Raw genomic sequence first — 15,287 nt, 5'->3', positions numbered from 1 at the left:
CAACGCACACTCACAAACAGTCACACATTAAAAATACTGGATTTACATTTAAATAACTTGAAATTAAAAAGAAATATTTCTATATCTGGACCATAAACACGCTCTGACAAGCATTATTAAATACATAAACAATTAAATACACATATATCAAAAGAATAGAACAGAAGGGAGTCAGTTGCCTAATGTCTCTGTGCTTTCTAAAACATAGTAAATAATTTACCAATTTCTTCTTGAACAATATATATCGTATATAAACAAAGATGAATAAATATATTTATAAGCATGCTGCTACCGTTTTTTCGTGTAACTGTGGAGTACGTATGGCCTGTCGCGATCTTTAGTAATCAGCCACTTTGACCTCCAATTACTAATGTACTATTCAAGTTACATGCCAGTGATTTATACCAATTTAGGTTTACACTATCAGCTTTCTGAAGTCACATCCATCGAGAAAATCGAATGAACCATTTACACTATGGAAATTCGTTGCTGGCTGTTACTTGTATAATTTATCGTCAGATACTATACTTTAAATTAATGAAGATATTGAAAATCTGATTACGCCTTCAGAATCGTCGTGCAGATAATGGTAATGCACATGTTTCTTTTTGAGGTATCATGATTCCTCTGGCTACGATTAATTTCTATATGAACTGTGACACATCTGCCATTAAGGTTTCACAAAGTCCGCCATTTTTGGCACTCCCTGCACGTCTCCTTCATCGACACAGCGTCACCAGGGAATTCCCAGCCACGGTGTCGGCCTGGACCCCTGCTAACGTTCGGCACCACATGGCCGCCGATGAGCCGCGGCCGGCCCGCCGAGACGCTCCAGCTCGACCACGCCAACTACGAACTTAGAATATTTTCAGGGCGCCACAGCTCGCCCATTACCTCACATAGGCCTACAGAAAAATAACACATACAATGGGCAGAGCATCTCTGCAACTTTCAATCCGTGATACATGCCGTGCCGCAGTTGCGCTAATGGACAATCGTGTCAGAATATGTGCACAAATGAGCTACTGCTTATTGTCTCACTGAATAACTTCATGGCAGGAGACAGGCAAGGCGCTAAACAGATTCGCAAAGTGGGTTCCTGTCATGCCTCCACTAAAAACACCTGCCATTGAATGGGTCGTAAGTACTGACAATTGCTGCTATACAAGCAGTGTCTATCAACCCTACCACAAGAAAGGTCAAAATTTAATAATGATTGTGGTGTTGCTCACGCTGCTAAATACTGCATTTTCGGGCAACAACAAAGTTATTATGTGGCAGATGTCATTAGAGCACAGTTAATAAAGTCATTTCATGTAATAATGAATAAACTAGGCACTCATCTTTTCGTGTTTCCCACGCTGGTCTCGTTGTAAAATCATGGCTCAATCGTCGAAAATTCCAAGCTCGGATGCAAAGAGGCCTAGGTTTTATTCTGCTATATTCAAAAGTTTAGTAGATGCGCTTCACAAACCATTCTTGATGACTAAACCTTTGAAAGTTAGCACAATGGTGATGTAAGAAGATATAATCAGCCTCCGAATTTAAGTTACACTTCCTTTTCATTGCTTTTGCTGTAAAATCACGTAACACACAAAACATCACTTCACAATACAAAACATACTTGAAAAATCTTTCTCACTGTTAAAGTTCACATTTTATAAGCTGACTACAATATACGTCTTTCCAACATGACGTCCAAGACTTGAGCTTCTCAAGGTCAGACTCTCTAATTCTCTCCCTCTATTCGTTTAGTCGGTTCCGACTCTTCGTGACCTCATGAACCAAATCACGCCACTTTTTCCTGTCTTGCACTTTCTCCCGTAGACCTTCCAGGTTGGAACACATTGCTTCTGTGATGCCATCGATCCATCTCATCCTCTGACGTCCTCTTCTTCTAGTTCCTTCAATCTTCCCCAGCATTAATGTTTTTTCCAGCGAGGCATGCCTTCGCATTGTGTGTCCAAAGTAGGTCAGCTTTTGTTTTAAGATTAGACCTTCCAGGGAGAAATGTGGTTTAATTTGCTCCAATATTGATCTGTTGGTTCTCTTTGCAGTCCATGGAACTCTAAGAAGTTTCCTCCAACACCACAATTCGAAGGAGTCAATTCTTCGCCGTTCAGCCTTTCTAATGGTCCAGGTCTCACATCCATACATCACAACTGGAAAGACCATAGCCCTCACAATACGGATCTTTGTTGCTAGTGTTATATCTCTGGACCTTATAACCTTGTCAAGGTTTGACATCGCCTGTCTACCGAGCAACAGGCGTCTCCGGATTTCATGGCTGCAGTCACCGTCAGCAGAGATCTGGGAACCGAGATAACTGAATGTGGTCACTACCTCCATGGTTTCTCCTGCTATATCCCACGAATTGGTAGGTGTAGTTGCCATAATTTTCGTTTTCTTCACATTCAGCATAAGACCAGCCTTTTCACTTTCGTCTTTCACCTTCAGTAAGAGTGTTCTCAATTCTTCTTCACTTTCTGCCAACAGGATAGTATCATCCGCGTACCTGAGGTTGTTTACATTTATTCCAGCTATTTTCATTCCTGTTTCTCCTTCATCTAGCCTCGCATTCCTCACGACATGTTCTGCATACAGATTGAATAAGTATGGTGACAGTATGCAGCCTTGCCGGACCCCTTCCTGAGTCTTTATCCATTTCGTTGTTCCATACGTAGTTCTCACCGTGGCTTCTTGGTCAAGGTATAAACTCCGTATCAGATGAATGAGGTGATCTGGTACACCCATGTTTTTCAGTACGTTCCATAATTTTTTGTGATCGACGCAGTCTCTAATTACTAACTAATAATCGCTTACGCGCCCAAAAATCAGAGTTACAAGTACGTCAAAGATCACAGTGACAAAAGAAAGAATGCACATAAGAATAATATCATTGCAACATAAACATATCGATGTATCACAAATGAAATCAAATCTGAATGTTGTCTCAGAAATATGTTAAGTAGTTAACAGAAACACAGTATAATATCGCTGGTATCGAGAGGTGAGCTGCCATAATGGTTACGTAATTTAAGTACCATTACAAGTGGCATAGTCAGAATGTGTAATATGAATTAAATACCTGGTCAGATGCTCTACACACCATTGAGTTTCTCCTTTAATGTTTGCTGAAACTCCATATATACTGGGTGATTATAATTAAGTGCAGCTACTCACTGATGTTCAGTGTGGGTTGTCATTATCATATGACAGCTAAACTTGGTATATATACTAACGCGTTAATGCAGAACCGATTTTGGCTGGAAAACATCTGGTACATATCTGGCGTTGAGAATGCAAGACGGACGTTTAGAAGTATTTCCGTGGATAATATCTAGAAGCTGGACGTGGACAGAAAAGGTCAAACAAGTGAGAAAGACATAATGCTAATTTTATAACTAACCCCCAATTATACGAGGGCCGTTCAGAAAGTAACCTCCGGTTGATTTAAAAAAATACACCAAGTTAAATAAAAATATTTTAATATATACATCTTACAACTACATCTTTGCACTATTTTTCTACATAGTCTCCATAGCGATTGAGGCACTTATCGTATCTCTTCACAAGCTTTGAAATTCCTTCTGCATAAAAATCACCCGCTTGTGCCTGGAGCCAGCCTGTGACCGCATCTTTGAGCTCTTCGTCGTCATCAAACCGCTGTGACCCGAGCCATTTCTTCAAATGCATCAAGAGGTGATAATCACTTGGCGCCAGGTCTGGGCTGTAAGGTGGATGGTTGATAACGTCCCACTTGAAGGACTCAAGAAGGGCCGTTGTTCGGCGAGCAGAGTGAGGACGGGCGTTATCGTGCAAAAAAACGATACCGGAAGTCAGCATACCACGGCGTTTGTTCTGTATAGCCCGTCGTAACTTTTTTATTGTTTCACAGTACACGTCTTGATTAATGGTCGTACCACGTTCCATGAATTCAACCAACAACACCCCTTTGGCATCCCAAAACACCGTTGCCATCAGTTTTCTGGCAGAAAAATCTTGCGAGGCTTTTCTTGGTTTGGTAGGCGAATTTGAATGTGCCCACATCTTTGATTGTTCTTTTGTCTCAGGGTTCACGTACTTAATCCAGGTTTCGTCACCGGTCACGATTCTGTTTAACAATGGTTCTCCTTCGTCCTCATAACGTGACAGAAAGTCTAATGCAGAGGCCATTCTTTGAGTTTTGTGGTGGTCGGTAAGAATTTTGGGCACCCATCGTGCACAGAACTTACGGTAACCCAATCTTGCTGTCACTATCTCGTACAAGAGAGTTTTAGAAATCTGTGGAAAACCAGTAGACAACTCCGTCATTGAGAAACGTCGATTTTCACGAACTTTTGCATCAACTGTCTGAACGAGTTCGTCAGTCACCAATGATGGTCTACCACTCCTCTCTTCATCATGAACGTTTTCTCGTCCACTTTTAAATAAACGTACCCATTCACGGACAACTCCTTCACTTATAACTCTTGGTCCGTACACGGCACAAAGCTCACGATGAATAGCTGCTGCAGAATATCCTTTGGCTGTAAAAAACCTTATGACAGCACGCACTTCACATTTGGCGGGGTTTTCTATTGCAGCACACATTTCAAACTGCCACAAAAACTAAACTAGCGCAGGTACGACGTTCACTCGACCACGGTTGATGCCGACTGACCTGTTGAGTGCGTGAACGCACAGATGGCGTCGCTACTCCCCCCACAACCCGCACTGTGACCAATCGGAGGTTACTTTCTGAACCGCCCTCGTACAATTAATTCAATTTGAGCACCAGAGACGTCGACGAGATGCTGCATCCTTAAAACGATGTGATCGACAGTTGCTAGCAGCAGTTCCTGTAGAGTCTGGTCCACGTATATCCGTGTATTGGCCTTCAGGTCAGGTAGAAACTGAATGCCTCCATGGTAGACGTGTTCTTTTAGATATACCCAGAGCCAAAATTAACATTGGTTCAGATCAGGTGATCTTGTAGGCCATGCATCTGATAACCCTCTTGAGCTAACACGTTCGTGGAAGGCCGTATGAAGCAGATTTTTTACTAGGCGAGCGACATTAGGTTTTGCCCCGTCTTACATGAAAAATGCCGTTTCTACAAAGCTGCCCTCTTCTGAAGGAGAAATCGCAAGCTGTACAAGGAGGTCTCGATAACGCGCAGACGTCACGGTGCACCTGACGGCTCGTGTAGGTGTATTCTCCTCAAAGAAGATCGGACCGAAAATTAAGGCGCTTGTCAAACCACACCATACACTTACACACATCAAATGCGATGGCTCTTCGTGAACAAAACGCGATTTAACAGTGCCCCAAATTCGGCAGTTCGGTGCATTCACTGCTGCCTCTAGTGCAAAATGTGCCTCGTCAGTCCACAGAATAGTGTCCCGCCGCGTGTGATGTACTTCGACCTGTACCGGCAACCGAGGAGCAAATTCAAAGCACTGCTGCAGATCGTGAGGTTTCAGCTGTTTCTCTTGTATGGGTCCCTGTGTAAAATAGAGTTTCTGTACTGTTGCCTATGGGACAGACAATTCCTCTGGCACTACACGAGCTCTGGCTTTATCGGAGACACAGGCAGAATAATCAGTTACAGCAGCAGCAACCTAGTCAATAACATCCAGCAGGATAGGACACCTTCCTCTTCCAGGTGCCTACCGAGCTCACCCGTGTATTCGAATTTAGTTATCATTTTCTCTAAAACGTTTAACGGCATTTAGCTCTTCCTCAGACCTTTCAGTCGGCCGCACTCTCTCAATGCAGCAGAGTAACTGCCGCTGTTCACACAAAACAGTTTCACTAACAGCGCACGGTCTTCCTCATTGATGGCAAATACTGTTCATTGACGTTATGGCTTGTCGAACGATGGCGTGGGTTTGCACCTGGTAGCCAAAATTTGAACAGTTTTTTTGTAGCGTACATCTATTCCGCATTAACCTATTAGCGTTGGTCGTTGCCACAGCCAGCCGCTGTCACCCAGAGGTTCTAGGCGCTTCAGTCCGGAACCGCGTGACTGCTACGGTCGCAGGTTCGAATCCTGCCTCGGGCATGGGCGTGTGTGATGTCCTTATGTCAGTTGGGTTAAAGTAGTTCTCATTTCTTGGGGACTGATGACCTCAGATGTTAAGTCTCATACTGCTCAGAGCCATTTGAACCATTTTTCGTTGCCATATGATAATTATGGACCACACTGTACCTCTGCGAGCAGCTGAACGTTACTTATAACCGCAAGGTTATTCTGATAACCCATTTCAAATGGTTCAAATGGCTCTGAGCACTATGGGACTCAACTGCTGTGGTTATCAGTCCCCTAGAACTTAGAACTACTTAAACCTAACTAACCTAAGGACATCACAGACATCCATGCCCGAGGCAGGATTCGAACCTGCGACCGTAGCAGTCGCACGGTTCCGGACTGCGCGCCTAGAACCGCGAGACCACCGTGGCCGGCATAACCCATTTCAGCCCTCATCTTCCTGTAGTAGGAATCGAAATGGCTTAAACTTCTTTTTTTCCATTGTATTACTATTAATTCCGACATCAGTTATAATAACAGTATCTTAAAGTCCTTTACTCCGAAAAAAATCATAGTGAAGGTAATAACGGTACTTTGTACCTGGGATAAATGCAGCAATCTCGAAGACATCAGAAGAATTTCCTGAGAGAGGTAGGCGACATGACAGTTTCTTCGTGTTCCATTGTTTCGCTTCTAAATGAATCCATAACAACACGAACACAACACGACACAATGAGGCTCCAGTCACGATGGTGGCTCCTGCTGCCTTTCACAAACTCGGTGCCGTCAGAAGTCCCGGCTGCGTTAGTCGTGGCGGGAACAGAATACGGAAACTTTCCTACACTTGACGTCACCCTCAGAAGCTGCGCGTCTCCTCAAGGACCCTGCGCTGCGCGGCGCGGCGCGGCGCGTTCGAGGAGGGACCTGTTTTCCTCTCCCCTTGATCTCGGACAGAGAAGCTTCCTTGTCTTCTGCAAAATTGCAGCATCTTGACTGTGGTAGCAGAGAGGCTGCCTCGGTGTGCTGAACTTTTGCACAAAGTTGTGGTCGGCATCAGAGGAAGTTGCAAATTAAACACCGGGCGACTGGAGCACTGTAGCAAGTTTCCGTCGCTCACCAACCGGAGAATACAGGTGAGGAAACGAGAGCAAGAATTTTGTCGTCGGCGGGAATTTCCCTGACGAGAGGCAGCCTCGCATGTGACGTCCTGCCGCCGTATTCTGCAGTGAATAGTACTTGCTGCAGTTTGTACAGTCATATTCTGAAAGATTAATTAATTTCTACCAGTAATGAAGTCCATAGTTATGACTTACTGTACTGCTGGAACCAGTGATGAAGGTATTCAAATCATCACAATATACACTTATCAGCCGAAACATTACGACTACTTCCCACCGCGACGTTGGATGGCGCCTGCTGGCATTGTGGGCACGTAATGCGGTAACAAAAGGATATAAGCGGAGCAGAAACGGAAGGGGAATCACGCTAGCGGAGATATTGGCCGCAAATGGGTAAATCCATTGAGATATGAGACAGGGCAGATTATTATTAAGCAGAAAAACGGCTAGTCTGGTCGAATGTTCACGTGCTACTGTCGTGAGCATCTGCAGAAAGAGTAAGGAGGACAGTAAAACCACCATCAGTTGCTAAATGGTTTGACGGCCACGACTCTTCACAGAACATTAAGGCTCGGAGGCTTGTCTGCTCTGTATAGTAGGACAGATGGAGATCTGTGACATCTGTGCCGGAAGATGAGAATGCTGCTGCACGCACAAGTGTTTTGGAGCACACCGTTCATCGTACGTTGTTGAACATGGAGCTCACCAGCAACACATGTGCACATGCTGACCCAACGACATCATGAATTACTGTATCACTGGGGACGATACAATCGGTACTCGACCGTCGATCAACGGAAACGCGTCGGCTCTTCGGGTCAAACACATGTTTGCTGCAATAGGTCGATGGTCGTCTACACAAACGCTATCGTCGTGGTGAACGGCTCGAAACGTGCAGCATGCCACGGACGCAGGCAGGTGGATCAGCGTTAAGGTATGGGAAACACTCTCCCCCGGTCGCATGGGACCTGCGGTAGTAATCGAAAACACGCTGACAACTGTGAACGACCTGCATGCTTGATGCCTTCCCCGACGGCGGTGTCATCTTTCAGCAGTATAATAGTAGGAGTCTCGGAACCACAACCGTCTTACAGTAGTTTGAGGAGCTTCATGGTGAACTAACCCTTACGTCTTGGCGACCGAACGTTCCCGGTGTAAATCCTAAGGAACCCATCTGGGTCGCTATCGGACGTCATCACCTCACAAATCAGCGGCCCGTTATTTACGACAGTCACATGACCTCTGCGTAGACATCTAACCTACCAACAAACTTAGGGGTCTCTGATACGCAGAATCAGGTGTATTTCGTTCCAAAGACGGACAAACAAGCTATTAACAGGTGGTCATAATGTCTTGGCTCGTCATTGTACATCATAGGGAGACATAAATAAGTTTTGTAAGACGTACAAAAAGAAGAGAAGGACCAAACAAATGGCCCACAGTAATCGAGAGAATAGTTGCCAGTGTTATAGAAATGCAAGTTTCTAAATTAAGTAAGCTAGTCAAAGATTTGTGGAAATTAATCCTTAGCCGGCCGCCGTGACCGAGCGGTTCTAGGCGTTTCAGTCCGGAACCGCGCGACTGCTACGGGCGCAGGTTCGAATCCTGCCTCGGACATGGACGTGTGTGATGTCCTTAGGTTAGTTAGGTTTAAGTAGTTCTAAGTTCTAGGGGACTGATGACCTCAGATGTTAAGTCGCATAGTGATCAGAGCCAAATTAATTACTATCGCTCTATCAATTTCCCTGACGAGAGGCAGCCTCGCATGTGACGTCCTTCCGCTGTATTCTGCAGTGAATAGTACTTGCTGCAGTTTGTACAGTCATATTCTGAACGATTAATTAATTTCTACCAGTAATGAAGTCCCTGAGTAACTGCTGGGTTAGCTTGAAGAAATAATAAGACCGTCACCAGAGTCACATCATTACAGACCATCCCTGTCCGTCGGCTGTGCAAGCCACAGGGTATCATGGCGTTTATGAATGGTGCAACGAACCCATCTTTTAAGAAGTTCAGAGAACCTACTACGTAATATAAAAGAACAAAGTGAAACTTTTCTAAAAGAAGGGAAGTTTGTTAACAAATATTTAATACCAGTTTAAATGTTAGAAAATCTTTTCTGTAATTAAGGTTTTTAGCATGGCTGTCAATCAGCGACTGTTGTATAATACAAAATTTTGAAAAACGCAGCCCTCAGTCGCGAACACAATTAATTTGTAACCTAGGTTTCGGTGTCACAAGGGACACCTTCTTTGGAAAAAATTTCATTTTAATTCCGACTATCTGACGCTGTCATGTATGACCACAGCTTACGTATTTTCCGGTACGTTATGCTATAATATTTAGTTTTAATGTTGTCTCTGAGGGCTCTGTTTATCAAAATTTTGTATTTTCTGTAATTGTTTATCAGTGGGATAGCCTTATAATGAAATCGAACGTGGAAGAAAGAAAGATACAGACAAGCAGAGAGTAGAATGTCTAGAATTTTGGCATTACATCGAACTATTGATAATAAATGAGTAATGAAAAGTTACTGAATGGAATTCGTGCAAAAAGATGTTTATCACACAACTTGTATACAGGAAATGAGAGGCTGAAAGGATACATCCTTATGCATGAAAGAATAGTAAATTGTTATTGTGTGGAAAGATTGGGAAGGGGGGGGGGGGTGAGAATTGTTTGGGGGCACTACAGTAAAAATGCTCAAGTGGATGTTGGTTGCAGTAATTATACAGTTATGAAGACATCTCGAGCAGCATCGACACCCGCATAAAGCAATCTCAAGATGATCACAACAACAATATAAAATAAATTTGGCTCTGTTGGAAGTTGTTCTTTGGATATTCGAAGAGAGAGTAGCACTTACGAATGCACGGGCGCGCGCGCTCTTGTGTGTGTGTGTGTGTGTGTGTGTGTCTGCGAATTAGAGATTTGAATCAATCGTGGTACGACTGGAAGCATTGTTGGTTTGTAACATGTGGAGCATTTCAGTCAAAGTTTTCACGGTGCTGCAGACAGGACTTAGGTCTAGAAATAGTGTCAGGTGAAGACACCTGTCAACATTTATGCGACGGCGGCAATGCATTGTCGTGTAGTTGTCCGCGGCTGCTTTACTCAGTAAGGCCTAGGTGTAGGACGACCTTACGTGGTAGGCGTTCCAAGCGGTGGAGCAACGTCAGCTGCTCGGGCAATGTTGTGTCAGTAGTAAAGTAAGCTGCTGGCCTGCCTCAACAGCGACGACGTGTAGGGAGCGAAAGCCGACATCTAGCTGTTGACACCTGCTGGCGGTGGACGTCCAGCGTGCCAGTGCGTAGTGGGGTCTCAGTTTGACCTTCGGCCCGTCTGACCTGCAGCTAGACCATAAGACGGGTGATCCTGCAAGATGGTGGTGACGGCTGCTCCAGACTCCAGAGGAGAATCGTATCACTGCAATGCCTGCCTGTTCACACTGCAGCTTCTTGCTCCACAGTGATCGGCAATTCGATACGACTGCTGGTTAGATGACAAGTATGGACATATTGGCAAGCAGACATACTAGGTGTTCGGTAGTCTCCTTGTCGCAAGATTTCAGAAGCTTCCTGTTTCTCGGTAATACCGTTGGACACTGAAAGGGTGGTCGTGCCATTGTATCGAGGTGGGCACAATGGCGAAATGCCGCAAACGACGTGATTACGGTAACGACCGCTTGCACCAACCAGCACCGCTCCGTAAGCAAGCGTCACATAGCACTAGCTATAGGCTAGATCGGGTGTAGAAAATAACATGAGTAATACGGTGAAGAAATGCGACTGTGCGATAAAGTACTAGTTAATAATAATTCAATATTACTAAAAATAATGAGAAGAATTGGCAGTTTTTGAAAGATGAAAATAACTGCACATACTAAACTGGGTGAGGGTTGATAGCGATTAGCCACTGAATATGTGTTAGGAAATGAGCAGGTTTAAAATATCCCTTCTTGTAATGCCCAACATGAGCAATGGTGCGTTTCAGAAGACCTCGCCCAGTTTCGTTACCAGTTAGAGCTTGAGTTCAACCTCCAACCGCCTAGACCTGATGAAGTTTAGTCTTTCTTCTATCTTTCAGCAAATGAAGGAAGAAATCATGATGTAGCTTGAAAAATAAGATAGAGCCTACCAAGCTCTGCGCCTAGCGTGGGAAACTTAAGCGTATTCAACTCTCATATAACTGACAGATGGAGAATTCAAATAAGTCAGGAATAAAAGCATAAACGAACTTCAGGAATTATATCTATGCGATGTATAACAAGTATACTCTGAGCTTTGATGGGCAGGACTAAAGAGAAGAGAAACGAATGAACGAATGAACAAATGAGGCTTTTCCTCTTGATAATATTGAGAATATAATTTCCTCGAGTTTCCAAATGCGTCAATTGGTTAAACACCCACGAGCTTTGGGCCGAGTTCTCTTCGATCAATGTCACTAGGCTGTCTGTGGATCGCTGTGGCGAAGGTTCTTTGGTTTTTAACCACTTGACGCAGCTGGAAACTCGAGAAGACTTTACCAGTACACCGAGTGTTCGTCTTAAGAGTCGTCAGCTCCATTTTCTCTGGTGTTTCGTCAGATACTTGCAATTTTATTTCTGCAGCGTCCAGCTGCATTCATCCTGTGCAAATACTATTAATCACGTGACATGCAGTGTCGACGAAAAGCACCGGTTCTCTTTTCCCGTCAAACAAAAAGATTTTTGAAGTGGAACACTAGTCTCGTATTAATCTAGTGCGATATTCATTTCAGTCTTACGTATTAAGAGCGATCTCAAAATAAGAACAAAAACCAATGTTCCAGCAGTAAGTGAGTAGCACCGCTGCATGGCGGGTAGCAGTCAGCAGGGGCTAGGGCATCACTGAGTGAAGACCTGTGGCCTTTTCAGATGAATTACGTTTTATGCTCCATTGGATAGATGGCCGTCGGCATGGATGGCCCTGCAACGATGGCTGTCCACGCCAGAGGTGGGGTTTTATGAATGACTTCGTGCCGCGCGGAGTGGTCGCGCGGTTTGAGGCGCTATGTCACGGATTGCGCGGCCCTTCCCGCCGGAGATTCGAGTCTTGCCTCGGGCATGTGTGTGTGTGTTGTCCTTAGCTTAAGTTAGTTTAAGTAGTGTGTAAGCCTAGGGAGCGGTGACCTCTGTAGCTTGGTCCCTTAGGAATTCAAACAATGATTTCGTGGCATTCACTGGATGTTGCGTCATTCTGCAAGGCAAAATGGATCAACACAAGTATGCATCTGTCCTTGCGGACCGTGTCCACACCTACATACACCGTGTCATTTCTCGGCATGATGGCGTCTACCAGCAGTATAATGCAACGTGCCGCACACCTCGTAGAGTATTTGTGTTGGTCGGAAGGCATCAGCATCTGTTTTACCGTACTGCTCTGTCCATCAAACTCGACATATTTAGGCCACAGTCGAGAACCTATGGGACCACTTCGTTCGGGCTTTTCGCACCATGGATCCCCAACCTAGAAACCTATGCAGACACCCGCGGCATTGGAGTCGACGTGGCTCCACGTTCTCATTCGTACCTTCTAGAACCTCACTGACTCTCTTCCAGCACATCCGTGCTGAGAAAGGTGGCTATTCGTGCCTTTTACAAAATGGTTCAAATGGCTCTGAGTACTATTTGACTTAACATCTCAGGTCATCATTTCCCTAGAACTCAGAACTACTTAAACCTAACTAACGTAAGGACATCACGCACATCCATGCCCGAGGCAGGATTCGAACCTGCGACCGTAGCAGTCACGCGGTTTCGGACTGAAGCGCCTAGAACCGCTCGGCCACCGCGGTCGGCTGCTTTTCACAAGTGGTTACTTTAACGTCACTGGACCGTACAGTTATGATTCAATTTTTATGTCCTTGTTAATAGAGATCGACAAAACGAATATCGCACCAGACTAATTTGGTACCACTCTATCAAATTGACACGTAAAATTACGCTTTAAACAAATAATTGTCTTTCTAACGTGAAATGAACCGACACTTTCCGTCGACACTGGCTAACACATGAAAGATGTGACGGACATCATTTGTTTCGGCTGACACCAGCTTGATATTAGAAGACAAAAATTGCGAGTACTTGCCCCAACACCAGAGAAAGTGCACCTGACGACTTTTAGGAGGGTCACCCGGTATACCGCCGTGGAACGACACATTCGTACACTGAAGAAGGGATTTCCAAACCCGTTATGCTGCAGGGTCCGCACGGAGCGTCACGGAGGCGCGTGGTGCCCCAAGCAGCAGGCGACGATGGAGCCCAAGGAGTGGCTGGAGGTGGACCTGCGGCAGGTGCACCTGGTCACCGCCACCGAGACGCAGGGCCGCTTCGGCAACGGCGAGGGCCAGGAGTTCGCCGAGGCGTACATGCTCGAGTATTGGAGGCCCCGACTCGGCAAGTGGATCCGCTACCGCGACCACAGCGGTAAAGAGGTCAGTATGCTGGTGTGTAGCAGGGCCCTAGCAGAAGCAAACTGAAAGATTAGGGCCATTTCGAGGTGGTTTTTTACTAATATCACAGAATTAAAATCCTCGTGTTAAAAATGGATTAAGACGACGATGTAGCTTTTCTCCCATACCGTTAAGCATGCTGTTTTCCTCTTCTACTATTCAATCTATACCTCGAAGAAGTAATGACGAAAATTAAAACTAGTTCAGTTGTGGGATTAAAATTCAGGGGGAGAGAATGTCGCCACTACGATTCGGTCAAAACCTTACTACCGTCAGTGGAAGCGAAAAAGAATTACCGGACATGCTGAATGAAATGAAAAAAACATACTGAGCACTTTACTAAGAGTGAATTGGTAAACTTGGCCAAGTTCGAGTAGGGCTTAGGCTAAGATGGCTCAGAATCGATTCCACAGACCGAACGTGAGCAGAGGGGCTAGTGTAATTGGTTAATACAAACCATAAAAAAATGCACGGAAGTATGTTTTTAACACAAACCTACGTTTTTTTAAATAGAACCCCGTTAGTTTTGTTAGCACATCTGAACATATAAACAAATACGTAATCAGTGCCGTTTGTTGCATTGTAAAATGTTAAATACATCCGGAGATATTGTAACCTAAAGTATTTTAGGGAAGTGGAATACTGACTGTGGGGGAAGATGAGGAGAAAAGAGAGAATCGAAGCGTTTGATATGTAGTGCTACACAAGGATGTTGAGAATTAACTGAACTGATAGGATAACAAATGAGGAGGTTCTAAACAGAATTGGTGACAAGAGGAAGACAAGAAGGAGAGGCAGAATGATAGTTCAAGTGATATTAGGGAATAACCTCTACGGTACTAGAGGGAGCTCTGAAAAGTAAGAACTGTATGGGAAGATCGACGTTGCTATACATCAAACACATAATTAAACGAAAGAATATTGTTCGAGAGACCTTTTCAAGTCTCGGACATCTATTATGTATGTATGCAGACTGAAACAATTAATGAAAATTTGTACTCAGTTCGGGATGCGAACCCAGGTCTTCAGTTCACTAAGCAGGTGCGCTGATCACTACGCCACGCTGGTACATTGGCTTCGTATAACAGCGTGGGCTCCTCTAGAATGCCTCCCTCCTCAGTCCAAATTCCTATACACGCCTCAGCCCACTTGGTACTCCCCCTAAACTCTGACTTGTGTTTCAGGCAGTCTCTCCCATTTCATTCCATGCTGAGGTGCTATTAGAATACAGTTTCAGAGCCTCTGCAATGCTTTTCCAGTGTAGGGGGAACACCAAGAGAGCTTAGGCGTGAATGCGAATTTTGATTGAGGAATGTGGCACGCTATTGTAGTTAGTGCAGCTGTACAGAGCCAATGTGACAGGATGGTGTAGTGGTTAGCGCATCTGCCTAGTGACCTGGAGACCCGGGTTCAAATACGACCATTTGTACAAATTTTAATTCGTCGCTCCAGTCTCCATTTTTAAGTAACAAAATGAAGACAGGTGTAGGTGTTATTCTGAGATAAAACGGTTGGCATGGGACAGGAAGCCATCATAGTATGTACCAAACTAGTCAGATGCCCGGTGATCCCAAAACAAGAATAATACTAGAAAACTCAACAGAACTGAGTTATAGTAATTGGCAATTACGTCACTATTGTCAAAAACCATCACATGCTCTGTTCAATTAATGATGGAGGACAAA

At 44.6% G+C, this 15,287-nt stretch overlaps 1 protein-coding gene across 1 annotated transcript in view; it reads left to right on the top strand.

The window, feature by feature from the left end:
- Positions 1-15,287, top strand: part of LOC126260170 (discoidin domain-containing receptor 2-like) — a 132,892-nt gene that overhangs the window by 42,629 nt on the left and 74,976 nt on the right. Inside the window, exon 3 of the mRNA XM_049957434.1 lies at positions 13,353-13,584. Within this exon, the coding sequence (XP_049813391.1) occupies positions 13,353-13,584 (232 nt within the window). The remainder of the gene's footprint in view (positions 1-13,352; positions 13,585-15,287) is intronic.

This window comes from Schistocerca nitens, chromosome 5 (genome assembly GCF_023898315.1).
Source record: "Schistocerca nitens isolate TAMUIC-IGC-003100 chromosome 5, iqSchNite1.1, whole genome shotgun sequence".
In the NCBI taxonomy this organism is placed as follows: domain Eukaryota; kingdom Metazoa; phylum Arthropoda; class Insecta; order Orthoptera; family Acrididae; genus Schistocerca; species Schistocerca nitens.
Note: the sequence above shows the minus strand (reverse complement) of the source record. Positions and strands in the feature narration are given on the sequence as shown.